At 39.7% G+C, this 18,468-nt stretch overlaps 1 protein-coding gene across 2 annotated transcripts in view; it reads right to left on the bottom strand.

Moving 5' to 3' along the window:
- The window catches only part of MELK (maternal embryonic leucine zipper kinase), an 81,591-nt gene that overhangs the window by 27,326 nt on the left and 35,797 nt on the right, over positions 1-18,468 (bottom strand). For both annotated transcript variants that reach the window (XM_059072170.2, XM_067039699.1), the window contains exons 9-11: positions 9,583-9,651; positions 8,072-8,170; positions 1,247-1,333 (exon numbers count right to left, since the gene is read on the bottom strand). In XM_059072170.2, the coding sequence (XP_058928153.1) occupies positions 1,247-1,333; positions 8,072-8,170; positions 9,583-9,651 (255 nt within the window). The remainder of the gene's footprint in view (positions 1-1,246; positions 1,334-8,071; positions 8,171-9,582; positions 9,652-18,468) is intronic.

The following is an 18,468-nucleotide window of genomic DNA, read 5'->3' as shown; positions in this document are numbered from 1 at the left end:
GATTCAGATTTTTAAAGTTTGTGAATCTCATACTAAGTTTTTTCTGAATAAAATGACATGATATATGGGACTTGCTTTGAAATACCCTAGCTAAAAAGGGCAGATGGAGGTTAGTGTTGGAATATAGATAAAATTGGCAAAATGTTAATAAAACTGTTAAAACTGGATGATGAGTACATGGAAAACCATTGTTATTATACTAGTCTCTCTACTTTTGTAGCTGTTTGAAAATTTCTATAATAAAAATTTAAGAAGAAATTTTTTGAATCCAAAATATAGTTTTCTATTAAAGAGCATTCCAAAGAAAAGGTCATGTAATTTTTTTTAACTTGTTTACATGAAAACTTCGAATTTTCATTGTAAAATACTGAGGACCTGACATATCTGGCAGCGGTTCCCAATTCTTACCATCCCCTTTCATTCCATGAAAAAGTAAATTATCATTGTTTTCTAGACATGTTCCGTTTTTCTGGAATTGTCATTCAAAAGACGTATTATGTCATTCAAAAGAATTCCTTCATATCTCCTGCTCACTGAAAACAATTGTGGCTTAGTAAAGCTTTGGTTAGTTTAAAAAAAATTGCTTAAGGCCTTTACCTTTCAAGTTAGAAAAGAGAAAAAAACAAATACGATTCATAGGTGATGAGAGACATAGTACTGAACCAGGAGCCATGTTGGCTGTGATCTCTGCCCATCGTGTTAGATTGTACTCAGAGACAGATGTGAGTGCCTCTATCTCTAGAAAAAAACCACATGTGTGATCTAGAGATTAAGCATCTGAAAGAGCTAAAATGATCCAGTACCAGAAATCATGATGATGATTTCATGGTATTTGGTTCATAAGGTTGGGGGTGATGCGATGCTACAAGGTTGCTTTCAGGTAAAATGAAAACTGCTTTGTGTTTACCTCATTTCTACAACAGAATCACAGTTCCATGTTAGAGAATTTAAAGTAGTCAAAATTGAAACTCTGTCAATTCTCTGGACTCGTTTGTTACGTTTCTTAAAAGTTTTTTTTCCATTGTAAGTCTCTTTGATCAATCTCATTTTTAAAGAGTATATCCACCAGACATCAGAAAAAAGAGTTGAGTGGAAAACACACATAAACATAAAATAAGTGCAATATTTACACCCATGATAAAATCATAGGTCTGAAAAATGCTATACTATTTTTAATGTACTGATAAAATAAAAAACAATGATGAAACAAAAGATATTACTCTCAAATTCATGCTGTATTTCTTACCAGTGAAATTAAATCCTCCATTGTTTGCCTGTTGTTTCTGTGATATACAGAAAGTTCCGTTACACAATCTTCATCAAGGTGAATAAGCTACAAAAAAATTGTATCAACTTTAGTAACAAAAAATTACAAAATATTTATGGTTTTGAAATTTTAAAATTACCGTAATTACCTGGTAAAATCAAACACCAACATGTAAAAACAACACGAGTTTGTCAAACTCTTGGGTAAGAATAAACATTCTCGGGTTTCCCTGGTGGCGCAGTGGTTAAGAATCCACCTGCTAATGCAGGAGACACAGGTTCAAGCCCTGGTCCGGGAAGACCCCACATGCCACGGAGCAACTACGCCTGTGCATCACAACTACTGAGCCTGCGCTCTAGAGCCCACGAGCCACAACTACTGAAGCCTGCATGCCTACAGCCCGTGCTCTGCAACAAGAAAAACCACCGCAATGAGAAGCCCGCACACTGCAACGAAGAGTAGCCGCCGCTTGCCGCAACTAGAGAAAGCCCACGCCCAGCAACAAAGAGCCAACGCAGCCAAAAATAAATAAATAAATTTATTTATTAAAAAAACACACGAATAAACATCCCCTGCAATTTTTAAAGATATAAGCAAATAACAATAACAAGTTCAAGAAGATGATGAGCTCTCTTTCCCAGCCCTTCACATCACCCTCATCATCTGATCAACTGTTAAAATTCTGCTGTGCAGCCAAGGGACTATATTCTCCTCCTCTACCGCAAGACAGGGACCGACCGGCATTTGCATCAAAGAGCAGTCATCTAGGCATCCAAAATCACTGGTAGGACAACAGACTGGGTAAAAGAGTGGCTCAGACTTGTAGCATATTGTCCCCCAGGTTATGTTTGGGTTTAGCGCAATCCAAGGAGCACTTATGATGGTGCCATAGATGCTGCACAATCATCATTATGCTGAAGGTACCAGTAAAGCACAATTTTTAAAAGGAAGAAGTGACACAGCCGCTACACAAATTTTATTTTGCTTAAGGACAGAAATTATCCAAGTATTGTGATCCCTGCATGATGAGACCTCACCAGAGATGGGGCCAGAAATGAGTTCTCAGAACCAAACAAGGATCACTGAGAATGAAAAGGCAGGAAGGGTCCGGCCTGGACCTGGAACAGGAGTTCAGAAAATCATATGGGAAAAGAATCATAAGGAATGTAATTTTAAAGTCATCTTTCCAATGTAAGAATTCGCTTCACAACAGCCCCAATATGGGATGTTTCACTTTCTGCTTAGTCTTCCTCTCCAGAACAGCTGAGATGGTTAGCTTCTTCCTCTTCCCCTAAGGTCTGTCTCCCTGTGATCCCTATCCACTGTGAATTGGTACAGTCTGACAGCTGACAGGCTTTGGAAGTAGAGAGACCTTGGTTTTAATCATTACATCACAAAATAACCATGTGACCTTGAACATATTACTACATCACTCTGAACCTCAGTTTCATCATCTGTAAAACAGAGATGGCACCTGCCATGCAATATATGTAACCTATGTGGTGTACCTAGTACATCACCTTAAATGAGTAGGCCCTCAAAAAACTGTTAACTATTTTTACTAACAGTCATAATTTTATTTCCTCTTTGGTATAAGAACTTTCAGAAATTTGAATATTCCTATTATCAACAACCTTTCCTCTCCAAGTTTTCTCTTTTCCAGTTCCTTTAACTACTGTTTTAATGATTAACCCCCCTTACCATTCTGGCCCTTTTTTTAGATCACATAGTTCAGGTTTTCACTGACCTTCAAGGTACCAGCATGCGGCAGAGCAATATCATGACCTTCCCTTGTTCTGGACACCACACTTGTAACATCGGACTCAAGAGAAAGTCATGTTGCCATCATGAAACTACAGGAACAATATAGACAATGACCTGCGTGATTGGCTGGTACAAGCTCAACCTCAAGGGCTATGGAGAATGGGGAGACCACAAAGGTTTATACTGATGGTTTTATGAAAGTCAAAAATGCCACAAGTAAGTTTTCATCGTGTTGCTTTGACCTTAGAAGCTCCCCAAAATGTAGATTCCTGCTTCAGGAAGGGCTCAACCTCAGAAGCCTGGACACTTTACCAGCCAGTTGGGTATCTTCTTGTTGATACCACTGCTCAAGCATGAAGGAAATGATTTCTGGGGTTCCCTCCATGATCTTAAGTTACTTTCTTAACAACAGAAACCTCTCCCCCATAGCCTCTTGCTCTGTAACTTTACCAGAAGGTGTGTGGAGGAAAGGAAGGGTAGGAAGGAGATGCGATCTTCTTTGCTGGGCTCCTGAACTGGAAAGAATGAAAAGAGTGGGACAAGAACCAAAGTCTGAAAAATATGGTTTATCTCAAGTTTTCCAAAGGCACTCAACACTTTAAGTACTCTGAATTCTCAGCCACACATGCTCCAGTTAAATTAAGTACAAAAATGCATACCCAAAGCTAGCCAATTATTTTGGATTATCCGTGTCTGCTACATTTCCTGTTCAGTAGGGCAGAAAACAGAACTTAATATAACTTCTATTTGATACAATACTTGGGTACTAGAGCTATGTGTGAAAATGATAGAAGGAGATCATGCATAGAGTTACAGAATAGCATCTATACCTTAAATATCCAACTAAATCTGAATTATTTTTTATAGTTCACTCTTGATGAAACACAATACTGAGGCAGAAAAGCAAATACTTCGAAAAGCAATAATCCCTTATAGCTCTTCTGTATATAACTCATTTGATCCCTGCGACAGCTCTGTAAGGCAGACATGACAGATTAATGACATAACATTTAAAGGCACTCTATAGATGACAAAACGTGATCCAAACATACAGAAGAGACTGGCATTAGAATACCCATATTAGAGGTGAGAAAATGAAGACTCAGAAAAATTTATGCAACTTGCCTGAAACTGGCATTTTTCATCCTGGCCCAGGGTTTTTCCTACCACACCATAATGCCACCTCTCCATGACTCTATTCCAGTAGCTATTCCAACAGAGACCAGACAACTAATGCTCATCACAAAGGCTCAATGTATAGCTGTAGCTATACAGAATACAGGCCCTGAGTTTGAATTAGTTGGCCTGTCAGATCCATTATATTCTGGAGCCCTTCTGTCTGGGTTAAAATCCTGGTTCTACACTTACTAGTTATTTGACCTTGCGCAAGTTATTTCATGATTCTGTGTCCAGTTGCTTCATCTGTAAATGGGGACAATAACAGTACCTACTTCAGAGGGTTTGTATGAGGATTAAATGAGTTAGTAAGAATTAAAAACAAAGCCTTTAAAGGTACTATCCTAAGGGCTCTGTCTATATTATATTATAGTACTACAGTAGCACACTTTTCTATTATAGTAAGCATTCAATAAATATTAGTAATTATTATACTAAGATGTAAGGAAAATCATATACTTTTTTGGAACACTCAAAACTATGTATCTTACCTTATACTGTGCCCTAATTTAAAATAATCTTTGTGTTGTTGAAATCAGAGACTTTCTTCATTTGGGTGTCTGTTCCACTGCAAACAGTAGCATATCCTACCTTATTAAAGATCACGGCTAAGAAGACATGCAAAGTCCTCCCACACATGGAGAAATGATGACCCCCAATGGCTGAACACAGGCATGTGCACCACCCACCTTCTCCACCTCACAAGAGCACGTCACAGCTCCCCTGGTCCTGCTGCTGTGCTGCTCAGACTCCGTATACTCTGCTGTCCTAGGCTCTCAGTGTGGATGGTTGTTAGCATTAAGTTGCAGCTCTAATTGTGTTTGCTCAATAGATACTGAAGATATCTTGGAAGGTTAAGGGAAATATGGAGAAGAGAGATTTTAGGAGTTGACGGTCACAGGAGAATCAGGAGGAATTTCAGATCAGGCTGCATGGTCATAAGAGTTGGCAGACTAGTGAGAAGGGGTTAAAAACAAACATAGTCTATTTTTCCAAGTATTTATACTTATTGGTGTAATTCTTCCAGAAAGCAAATACCCAACAGCTGTATCAGGTCTATAATGTGGCATGTATCCAAGCTATTTTGTTGACCCATGCACATACCCCTCTCCATTGCAGACGCAGTAGTAGATTATCAAAAAACATCCCCAATTACTTGAAAAGGCTATTAAAACACTTCTTCTTTAAAGCATTAAAATGCTTTTTCTAACTATGTATTTGTGTAAGGCTGCATTTTCTCCATATGCTTTAATCAAAACAACATGTCAAAACAGACTGAATGCAGAAACAGATGAGTACCCAAGTGTCTTCTACTAAGCTAGACTTTAAAGAAATCAGCAAAGATGTAAAGCAGTGCCACTCTTTTCACTAGATTTATTTAAGTAGTTATGTTTAATTTCTTGATTTCCTTATCTATGAAAAGAGGATAAGAACTTTGATGGCTACACTTTCCATACTGGCTCTGGGTTTTGCCTTGTGGCTTGCTCTGGCCAGACATTAGTAAGCACAATGCAAGCAGAGGCTTGAAAAATGCTTGAGTATGGGACTTCCCTGGCAGTCCAGTGGTTAAGACTCTGCACTTACATGCAGGGGGCGTGGGTTCGATCCCTGGTCGGGGAACTAGGATCCCACATCCACGCGGTGCAGAAAAAAAAAAAAAAAGCTTGGGTGTTAGGGTTTGCCCACTTTCTGCTTCTTCTGGAATCCAGCTGACATATCAAGGAACCCAGACTGTACAATGCTGGACAGTGTGGCCCAACAAATAACCAGCACAAACAGTTGGTCTTCTGAGTAAGGCTTAGACCATCCAGCCACAGTCAAGTCACCAGTTAACTGCAGCCACATGAGTGACCCCAGGTAAGACTCACATAGGAAATGTCTGGCTGAGCCCCAAACTGCTGATCCACAGAATTATAAATTATTACTGTTTCAAGTCACTAAATTTTGGGGTGGTTTTTTATGCAGCAATAGTTCGCTAATATACAAAGTATACATACCCCTTACATAAAATAGATAAGCAACAGAGATTTACTGTATAACACAGGAAACTACATTCAATATCTTATAATAACCTATAGTGGAAAATAATCTGAAAAAATAAACATATGCATAACTGAATCACTATGCTGTACACCTGAAACTAACACAACATTGTAAATCAACTATACTTCAATTAAAAAATATTATACATACCCTTTAGTAATGCTCACATTTTTACCAAGTTCAAATTGCCATTTGTTAAAAAAATATTTTTTAAAACATTAATGTAGGAATACTTATTAATATAACTGCTTAAATTTGCATAGCACTTTGTGTTATTTAAAGTTCTTTCACACAGACCTACTAGAGAATGGACTTGAGGATATGGGGAGGGGGAAGGGTAAGCTGTGACAAAGTGAGAGAGTGGCATGGACATATATACACTACCAAATGTAAAACAGATAGCTAGTGGGAAGCAGCCGCATAGCACAGGGAGATCAGCTTAGGGCTTTGTGACCACCTAGAGGGGTGGGATAGGGAGGGTGGGAGGGAAGGAGACGCAAGAGGGAAGAGATATGGGAACATATGTATATGTATAACTGATTCACTTTGTTGTAAAGCAGAAACTAACACACCAATGTAAAGCAATTATACTCCAATAAAGATGTTAAAAATAAATAACGTTCTTTCATATATATATTAGACCAGTTCTCACAATATGGTCTGTAGACCCCTGAGGATCTCCAATCAAAACATCATAGCAGGGCTTCCCTGGTGGCGCAGTGGTTGAGAATCCGCCTGCCGATGCAGGGGACACGGGTTCGTGCCCCGGTCTGGGAAGATCCCACATGCCGCGGAGCGGCTGGGCCCGTGAGCCATGGCCGCTGAGCCTGAGCGTCCGGAGCCTGTGCTCCACAACGGGAGAGGCCACAACAGTGAGGCCCGCATACCACAAAAAAAAAAAAAAAAAAAAAACATCATAGCAAAACAATGCAGAAGCAGGTGAGATCCAAGTGTCTTCTATTAAGCTAGACTTTAAAGAAATTTGCAAAGATGTAAAACAATGATAGTCTTCCCACTAAATTTATTTTTTAAATAGTCATTTTTCATAAAAATATTTGTGATAAACTGTAATAGGTTTAGTACTGTTACTTTTAAATGAATCGATGAATAAATATTTTAATAAGTGAATAATAAGAGCATTATAATAATAAGAGCATTATCTCAGACTTAAAAGTTTGAGAACCTCTATAACCTTATAACTACTCTGGGAAATAGAAAGAACAGGTTTTTTTTTTTTTTTTTTGCGGTAAACGGGCCTCTCACTGTTGTGGCCTCTCCCGTTGCGCAACAGAGGTTTTGGACGCGCAGGCTCAGCGGCCATGGCTCACGGGCCCAGCCGCTCCGCGGCATGTGGGATCTTCCCGGACCGGGGCACGAACCCGTGTCCCCTGCATTGGCAGGCGGATTCTCAACCACTGTGCCACCAGGCAAGCCCAAAGAACAGGTTTAACCTACTTTTTACAGACGAATATATAGGTTTGGAAAAGTTAAGTAACTTGCCTAAGATTCCCAGAGCACTGTTCACAATTCTGACTATGTGAGAAACACCAGGGAGCTTTTAAAAAATATCCATTTATTGCTGTGGGACGGGGCACAGGCACTTTTTTTTAAGGTCCTTGTGATTCTCATGTGCAGGCCCGGTTAGGAGCCACTGTCCTAGAGATTAACAGGCAAATATACAATTCAGTTACAATCTCCCAAACACCAATCTGACAGATAAGTCTACAAAATATATTTTTTGTATTTAGACCACATCATTGTACATCCTGAATCCACACAAAGTTTTTGGTTTTGTTTTTTACTGGATTTCATTTTACTTACAGGAGTCTTGCTTTGCCACTCAACAGGACAGTTGTAATCTTGCATGATCCAGGGATGGTTCAATAGATTTTTCACAGAAATCCGTTTCTTTGGGTCCACCTAGTGGTCATTGAGAGGTAGCTGGAGATTAACATTTTAAACAGCACAGAACACCTTTCCTCTTGAGAACTCAAAATTCATCAGAACAGATGTAAACTTTATCATCACAAAAATGCTGTCAAAGACCTTAAAATGGCCTTGGAATAAATTCTTTTAAAAAGGGAATAGAGGCAAGAAAACTATAGCTACCAACACGGGCTTAGAAGATAAATGTTTAACAAACATGAACTTCATTGGTATAGACATTATTCATGAAGTTAAGTCAACCTATTGTATGATGTAATAGTCTTTTGCTGGAAAACCTATTCACAGGAAATATTCACCAATTTAATATTCAAGCAGGCACAATGCAGGGCATTCACACTGAATATGCAATCTTTACCTCCGATGAGCTTACAATCACATATAAGAAGTTGAAAAGCACAACTTTCTTTTCCATTTGTAATTTTCAAATGTGAGGAGAGAAAAATTAATCAACAAAGATTAAGTTTTGGGGAGTTTAGAAGACGGGATGAGGTGTTTTCAATCTCATTATGGAGATTTGGTGGTCTTGCCCTACTTAAGGTAGGTGAGCTTAAGGTAAATTTTGAATGAAAAGTAGAGATGGCTTAATATATGGGAAAACTGAATACATAATAATGAAAAAAATATTGCTAATAAGGTACTCATTTTTCAAAGTGTTTCCCATTAATCTCATTTTATCCACGTAACACTATGTAGCAAGCACTGAGGCCAAGCTCAGAATCCCCATTTTATAGGTCAGAACCAGGTTAGGTGACATGCCTATTGATTGGTAGGGTGGATAACTAGACTTCAGCGCTCCTGTCTTTCACCCTCAGAGATCGTAACACCAAATCAGTGGCTCTTAACGTATGGTTCCCAGACCAGCGGTATCAGTGTCATCTGGGAGCTTATTAGAAATGCAAATTCTTAGCCCTACCCCAGTGTCCTGAATCAGACACTCTCAGGGTGGTGCCCAGAAATCTGTGTTTCAATAAGCCCATTTGGCAATTCTGATACATGCTAAAGTTTGAGAACCACTGCACTAGATCATGGGGGCCACTCAATTGTACATCAGCTCATTTAAGCATTTATTCCGTATCTACTATATATCTAATGGAAAAAGAGTGGGAGCAAGAAAACAGAAAACAGTGGGCAAGAGCTGGTTAGAAAAAAAAGGCAATGCTCAGGAAAAAGGAAGAAAAACCAAATCAGCAAAGATATATGGTAGCAGTCTTTAAAAAAAAAAATGCATTTGCAAAGAAAGCACCTAGTAGAGAATACCTGCAGAGTAGATATAATGAATGGAATTTTTTTACAGCTGATACATAAATGTAGTAGCACTACAGACATCTTAAAATCAAATAATTACAAAAGACTTCTATTATTTTAAACTAAATAACAAAGATTACCTGTAGCATTTGTTGAAGAAGCAGAATACTACTGGGGGAGAGCCACTTAGGAACCTCGTATTTCCCTCTCTACAAAACACAAAGAAAGCATTTAAGAGATTTAGGTTCAATCAGCCTTGACACAAATTTCTAAGGTTAACAACGTGCTGGAGGTTTACTTCCAAGCTTGAAGACTTCACCCAAGTTTAAGATTTGGTAAACATTATTAATAACATAAGAAACCCATTTCTTGCCTTAAAGAAGAAAATCCAGTTAGTTAAAGACTATTGTCACCTCTAAAGTATCCACAGGTCGGGTAAGGGCTAGAGCACAGAGAATGTAAGTGGCAAATGTAAATGTTACAGGGCTTTGGAATCTACGGCTTTGGAATCTACAGTACAGTTAAATGGACAGGAAGTATACACTGTAGTCAGTGTTTTTATTGCTGAAGCAAATTTTAGTTTAAAATCCCAGAGGAATTGTCAGTTGACAAAAGTAGGTCACAAAAAAGCATATTTGGTAGGAGGACACAGGCTGTGGTTAAAAACAGGTCACATACCATCCGCAAGGCAGAATTCACAATCATTGAGGGAACTGATGAAAGCCACCTTCTAAGGCAAGTACCTCTTTTGGGAATGGAAGAGACTCAGGAGATAAATGTTTATAATCTGTTATACTCAGACATTACAGTCACCAAGTCATCAACCAAAACAAGACTAGGGGCTTGCTAAACACAAATACGTGATATAGTACCTCTTCACACAACCTGTCACACACCCCTCGTTCCCAATTCAAAGGAAATGATAGGATCATTTTTCTTAGCAGAGAACAAATAGTTTAATGATGCTAGGATAACAGGTTAATTATATGATAAAAATTAAGATTGAACTGTAATTCAGTCTATATCAAAATTAACTCTAACCAGATTAAAGAGTTAAATGCAAACACTAAACCATGAGAATACTTAAAGAAAGCTGGTGATTATTTTTTAGAACCTGTCTAGACATGACAGCAATACCAGAAAACTAAAAAGATTAACAGATGATAAGATTTAAAAGCTGACATTTCTGTACAGCAAAACACAACTAACAAAGTTAATTAACAACAAATTGAGGGAAAAAACCTTTCCGCCTAAATGGCAAAAGATTAATACACTTCATCACATAAAAAGCTCTCGCGGATCACCACCAATCCTCTCTTTCCCACATTTCCCCTTCTCAGCAAATGGCAACTGCCTTACCAGCTCCTCAGGTCAGAAACCTTGGATCTTCTTTAGCTTCTCTTTCCCTCACACTTCACATCCGATCCATCAGCAAATCTATTGGTTCTATGTTACATATCCAGAATCACCTGTCACTACCTGCACCACACCTCCAGGGTCTCTCATCTGATATATTGCAAGAGGCTCCTAACTGGTCTTCCAGAGCCCATCACTGTCCCTCACAGTCTAGTCTCTACTTAGCAACACCAATGTTCTTTCAAAACGTTGGGTCAGGTCATATCACTTCACTATTCAAAATGCTCTAATGGCTCCCCATCTCACTCAGAATGAAATCCAAATTCCTCACTCTGGCTCCAAGGCCCTACGTGGTCTGTAACCCCACATCCACCCCACTCCTTGCTACCTCTCAAATTCACCTCCTAACTCTCTCCCGCACTCACCAAACTATGATCACATCACAAGTCAAACACAATCCTGCCTTAGGCCCTTTGCACTCTTTGTTCCCGCCGCTATAATGCTTTCCCCAATATCAGCAGAGTTTGTGCCTTTATCTTCTTCAGGTCTCCCCTTAAATACCAGTGGTATCAGAGAGGCCTCCCCAAACCACCTTTATAAATAGCATCCCTGCCCACCATCATCTTTACCTGCCTTTCATGGCACCTTCTTTACAGTCCTTATCCCTACTTGTCATACAACATATTTATTTATTTTCTGCCTCACTATATTAGAATATAAACTCTTTAATTATAGGGATTTTGTCTGTGCTGTTCACCTAGAACATTGTCTGGCCCTAACATATAAAAGGTGCTCAATTAATATTTGTTCCATAAAAGAAGAAATGGGATCAAAGCATACATTCCAAAAGAAAATGGGCAAAGAATATTCACAGGTAATTCCAAAAACAAGAACTTTTAAATGGTTAATAAACATGAAAATATGTTCAACTAATCTAGCAATAAAAAAGCAATTAGGGACTTCCTGATGGCACAGTGGTTAAGAATCTGCCTGCCAATGCAGGGGACATGGGTTTGAGCCCTGGTCTGGGAAGATCCCACACGCCATGGAGCAACTAAGCCCGCGTGCCACAACTACTGAGCCTGTGCTCTAGAACCCGCGAGCCACAACTACTGAGCCCACACGTCACAACTACTGAAGCCCACACGCCTAGAGCCTGTGCTCCGCAACAAGAGAAGCCTGCACACTGCAACAGAGAGTAGCCCCGGCTTGCCGCAACTAGAGAAAGCCCGCGCACAGCAACGAAAACCCAATGCAGCCAAAAATAAAAAGCAATTAATTTAAAGAAAAATATGATCTACCAAATTGATAAACTTCAAAAAAAATATCCAGTGTTACAGTTCGGGGATAAGAGCGCTTACATATACAACGAGAGAGCATAAACTTTTCTGAAGAGTAATTTGGAAATATGTATAAAAAGCATTCAAGGGCTTCCCTGGTGGCGCAGTGGTTGAGAGTCCGCCTGCCAATGCAGGGCACACGGGTTCGTGCCCCGGTTTGGGAGGATCTCACATGCCGCGGAGCGGCTGGGCCCGTGAGCCATGGCCGCTGAGCCTGCCGGTCCGGAGCCTGTGCTCCTCAACGGGAGAGGCCACAACAGTGAGAGGCCCGCGTACCGCAAAAAAAAAAAAAAAAAAAAAAAAAAAGCATTCAAGATCGCATATCCTTGATCCAGCAATTTCACTTCTAGCAATTTATCCTAAGCAAATAATTTGGCATACAAAAATTTATTAGTGTTATGAACAGTAACATTCACCACAGAACTGTTTGTGATAACTTTGGAAACTAAGGAACATGGTCTGATGGAATCCAGAGGGCTCCCAAAAATAATCAATGACAAAAGAACAGTGGAGGCAGGTAGGTGAAGAAGGCTTCAACTAGCACCAGCACTGGGGTTCTCTGTTCTTACGAATTGTCTAGGACATAATTCTCACAGAAATCAGTCCAGCTTAACAGTGAGGGGAGAAACACAGTATAGATCACTCAGAATCCTAGAACTACATGACAGGCTGGATTTTGAATATGTTAAAGAAATAGTCGAAGTTCCAAGGAAGTGTTATCAAGCAATTTATTTAAAAAGAAAAGGTGTTAACGTTAAAACAACTCAACCTCTGATTCAGCCTCTCTAATGAGAGCAGACAGGCTGACCTACAAAGTGTTTCCTAGGAAGGGCAAGAGCTTTCATTTTACAAATGACATTTAATGTTATTAAGTTTTTCATTCTCCTTTATCTAAAGCACTCACTAGTACCCAGAGATACCACTCTTATTTATACCTTGCCAGGGCACCTTAACACTTGCCAATGTCAGATGCTGACAGTTTGTGAATTATAATAATGAAGTCTCTAATTCATTTCTCCTTACTATCCGTCATCCACCAAGCACTGAAGGCTCAGTGCTGCCTGGCTCCAGGCCTATCCCTAGGAAGGGGGGATTTTTGGATGCTTCAGCCACCTCGCTGGGACTCAGCAGCGAGTCACAGTTGCTGCATGGCTGGCCCTGATCTAGTTGGCCCCCCTCTCTTAGCTGAGCTTTTCCTTATTCCTGAGACCAAATGCCACTCATGATTCAAATCCTGGGTACCTGACATGTTCTCTTTCTTGGCAAACTGATCATATGCCTGGTACCTCAAATACTGTAGCCTGCTTTTGCCAGGGTCCAATAGAAAGTATAGGCCGGCCTGGAGTAAGGACTCTATTACCTGCTTACACTGATCAAAGGGTCATGATCTACCTGAATTTCTAATCACAACCTGCACAACCTCTAGAGTGTCCTGTTTTGCTTTACTTACTGGTCAGAACCTACACCTACTCCAGTGGGTCTCTCCTCATGCTGACTGCACACAAAGCCATTTGCTGCTTACTCTCTGGATACCATTTGCACTGGGTTGAATAGTGACCCCCCCCAATATTCATGTCCACCTGGAACCTGTGAATGCATCCTTATTTGGAAATAGGGGCTTCTGCAGAAGTAATCAAGTTAAGATGAGATCATACTGTGTTAGGCTGGGCCCTAAATTCAATATGACTGGTGTTCTTATAAGAAGGGGGAAATTTAGACACAGAGACACAAACACACAGGAGAGAACAGCACATGAAAACAGAGGCAGAGGGCTTCCCTGGTGGCGCAGTGGTTGAGAGTCCGCCTGCCGATGCAGGGGACACGGGTTCGTGCCCCGGTCTGGGAGGATCCCACATGCCGTGGAGCAGCTGGGCCTGTGAGCCATGGCTGCTGAGCCTGCGCGTCCGGAGCCTGTGCTCCACAACGGGAGAGGGCACAGCAGTGAGAGGCCCGCGTAACGAAAAAAAAAAAAAAAAAAAAAACAGAGGCAGAGACTGGAGTGATGTATCTATAATCCAAGGAATGCCAAGGATTGCAGGCAAACACAAGAAGCTAGAAAGAGGCAAAGAAGGAGTCTCCCTTAGAGCCTTCAGAGACCATGGCCCTGCTAACACCTTGATTTTAGACTAGCCTCCAGAACTGTGAGAGAATAAATATCTGTTGTTTTGAGCCACCATCTTGTAGTACTTTGTGACAACGACCCTAGGAAACTAATATACCATCTATAAGGGTTTAATTTACTTGCATTACCTCTCTCCTGTCATCACCTGCCCATCCCAAGGATAAATCTGGTTCCAGTTTCTAGCCCTTTCTGGTCTGCTCCAACACACAGATAACAGGTCCACAACCAGAACTATATGTAATAAAATAAATGTTATGCCTTTAAATTCAAAAACTACCATCCAAAACAAAAGCATTCTTAAACTAAAAGTAGCAGAATTCTATAGAAATCAGATGTAAAAATGAATTTTCAGACCAAAGCACGAATAACAAGAGCTCCACGAGGCTGATTCCAAGCTCCTCTTTGCCTCTTATTTATCACCCCTTTTATCGTCCCAACTTGAATTCACAATGTATCTTTTAATAGATCCCCTGTGCTGTGCTGTAAGGTAGTATCATAGAAGCAATCCTATTCAGAGAGAGGCAGGGAGGATAAATAAATGAGAAGTGTGGTGCTTGGCACACTGGAAACAGGCACAGACTGGAGTCATACATTATGTTTGAATCCTAGTCTGCCTTTCATTCGCTCCTTGAGCTTGTACAAGTTATGTCATCTTTCTGACTCTGTTTCCTAAGAGTAGGCTCTGGAGACAAATTGCCTAGATCCAAATCCACGGTCTACCACTTACTAGCTGTGTGGATGAGCTATTTAACCTTGCCGTGCCTCAGTTTCCTCATCTATAAAAAGAAGTATAATAACAGTATCAACTCCATAAATTGTTGCTAGCACTCAATGATTTAATACATATAAAGCACTTAGCACATGCACAGAGTAAGAACTCAATACCGTCTAGTTTCTACTATTGCTGCTGCCTCCACTACTATTACTATTACTACTACTACTATTACTACTGTTACTGTGAAACAAGTACAGTAATGCCACTTACAGGGTTATAAAAGGAATGGAAAAGAATGTATATGAAAGCACTTGGCACAATGCCTTGCACATAAGAGACACTAAATGTTTGTTCAATTTGAAATAAATAGGAGGGGAAGATAGGGCTACTCAAAAAAGTAGCAGAGCAAAGATGGCATGTTGGCAAAGCCATACATGCCAGGGTGCTAAATATTCAGTATAGTAAGAAAGGCTAGAGTCATTCTGAGGATGCACATGCCCTCTCAATAGAGCTTTGCCCCACTGAAGCTGCCTCAGGATCTCAGCATTGCCTGGTAAGAACACATCAACTAGTCATGTCCTGCTCACATCACCTCCTGAAACGTACCCACCCACTTTCTCCATTTGGACAGAACAGCTCTATAGAGTACTATTGACAAACAAAGCATGAGGCCTGTGCCCCATCACCAAGACCTGATATTCTCATCTTCGTTCTCTACACTGAAATACTAGCAGAAATAAAGTCAAGAGCTGAGTTCTGCTGCCAGGCTTACCCCAACCTCTTATTTGTACACAGTACTTAAAAACACACAAAGCACTTGTACATATATTTTATCCTGTTCAGTAGGCAGGGATTACTAACTACATTACATAGATGAGGAAACTGTCTCTGCCAGGGAAATCAAATACCTGTTCAATATTGTAAGGCACCGGTTCTCAACTGGAGGTGATTTTTGTCCCCCAGGGGACATCTGGCAGTGTCTGGAGACATTTCTGATTGTCATAATTTGGGGGCTGCTACTGGCATCTAGTGGGTAGAGGCCAGGGATGCTGCTAAACATCCCACAATGCACAGGACGGTCCCCCACAACAAAGAATTATCTAGTCCAAAATGTCAATGGTGCCAAAGTTGAGAAACATAGTTATAGAGAAATAAAGGGGTAGAGAAAGGACTAGAAGAGAGATACAATACTTCTTCTATTGTACTGCACTGGAAGTTCTAAGGGTACCTAGAAATAGACAGGGAGAAGGGCTCCTTATTTAAATACTGAAAGTATATATCTAAGGATCAAATAGAAAAGGTCTTGAGAGGAACAATTCTGCTGGGGAAGAGCATCTTCACAAAAGGCCCTGTGTTAACCAGGCCGGTGCCCCTTAACCCTGGTTTCTGCTCAGTCTTCGGAGAATTCTTGTTTACTTAAGGGCTGATTACCTTGCAAATGAGATTAAGAAACAGGTAATAGAGGGAGAAACCAAGTGGGAGGAGGAAAAAAGATCTGTGTGCTAATAAGTGAGATAATCCTGGGAATACTAATGGGATTGAAATTGTTTGTTTTTTCATATAGTACTAAGAAAGGCACATAATAATAGTACTGCAGTCAACCCTATAATTGTAAAGTATTATCTCATAAAGAGATAACTTGCTCATTTTCTTTAAAATTATAAATTATACTTGTTAGAAAGCAATTTTACTTTCAAGCTACTCAACTTTCATTTACTAAATTAGTTATATTTCCTTAATATTTGTGTACCCAGAACTGGAATACAGTCACGCTTGTCTTTGAATGCAATGACAGCAGATGAATATGCGACATTAATAAGATTAATACTCAGTCTATTAGTAACCATGCTGGAAACTGCAGTTTAGCATTTTGCTTAAAATAGTCAACAAACACAAAAGATAAACAAAGTCTGCCTCTTAAACAAGAGTTACATACAGTGTGTCAAATATTGCTGGGTTTTTCAATCAAACCAAGAACTGAGTGAAGTGTTATTCCCAAGTGAGGAATTTTAGAACATTCTAGGCAAAGATACATACTGCATGCTAGTGATACGACACCTTAATTAGATTCAACCAGCAGACTGTATTACACTGTGACTCGGAACAATAGTTCTGAGCCAAGATTACAATAAATTTCAAAATCTATAATGTGTGAAATTAAATTCCATAATAATGCATAAAAGTCCTAATCTGAATCTATTTTCAACTTGCAAATACATGAAAAACTAAAAAAAATGAAATTCAGAGTAGGAGAAACAAAGAATATACAGTATTAGTAAATAATTTTAATTAGGAAGGCTAAATCTCTATTGAACAAGAATTAGACATTTTATACCATACTCATTGCACCGAAGAAATATTTGATTTACCAAAAATATCAAAACTTGTATCTAATATCTACTATTAGGATGTAACAATTTTATATTATCTTGAGATAAGTCCCCTCCCCCAAAGGATTCATCCAGGATCCACTAGTGTACTCAAAATAAATAAATAAAAGTAGAGAACACTGAAGTTTGTATGTTGGTACATTCACCTCGTATTGGTGAAACAGTACATTAATAATTAAGAGCATCAGGAATTCCCTGGCGGTCCAGTGGTTAGGACTCAGAACTTTCACTGCCATGGGCCCAAGGTTTGATCCCTGGTTGGGGACCTGAGATCCCACAAGTCACGCAGTGCAGCCCTCCCAAAAAATATATACGTATATACTTATATATATTTATAATATATATTATATATTTTATATATATAATAATAATAATTAGCATTAATTCCATGGCTGCCATATGAATGTGAACTTGCAGTAATAGCAAATGAAGGCAAATAAATAGCATAGAAGTTTGGGTCCAGATAGGTTAAAAAAAAAAAAAAAAAGGCAAGCTTAGAGTTAAGTCAGTAAATGCGGAACACCACGGGTATAGTGTAGCTTAATTTCAATAAGGTATTAACAGTCACATTTTATCTTTGTGGATAAAACCACAAAATCTTGGTTAAGTGTATCTGATACAGGCTAAAAACCCAGAACACTTACGGGTGGTCTAGATCTATTCAGTTGTTTTTTTAAAAAATTTTTTTAAAATATCAAAAAAAAAAATATCTATCTGTCTGTCTGTCTGTCTGTCTGTCTATCTATCTATCTTTGGCTGCATTGGGTCTTTGTTGCTGCGCACAGGCTTTCTCTAGTTGCAGCGAGCAGGTGCTACTCTTCATTGTGGTGTGCGGGCTTCTCATTGCGATGGCTTCTCTTGTTCCAGAGCACAGGCTCTAGGCACACGGGCTTCAGTAGTTGTGGCACATGGGCTCAGGAGTTGTGGCTCGTGGGCTCTAGAGCGCAGGCTCAGTAGTTGTGGTGCACAGGCTTTGTTGCTCCTCAGCATGTGGGACCTTCCCGGTCCAGGGCTCGAACCCATGTTGCCTGCATTGGCAGGCAGATGCTTAACCACTGCACCACCAGGGAAGCCCTCTATTCAGTTTTTTAATCAACAACTTG

This window comes from Kogia breviceps, chromosome 8 (genome assembly GCF_026419965.1).
Source record: "Kogia breviceps isolate mKogBre1 chromosome 8, mKogBre1 haplotype 1, whole genome shotgun sequence".
Taxonomy (NCBI): domain Eukaryota; kingdom Metazoa; phylum Chordata; class Mammalia; order Artiodactyla; family Physeteridae; genus Kogia; species Kogia breviceps.
The sequence above is the reverse complement of the archived record's forward strand: the minus strand, read 5'-3'. Positions and strand labels throughout refer to the sequence as shown.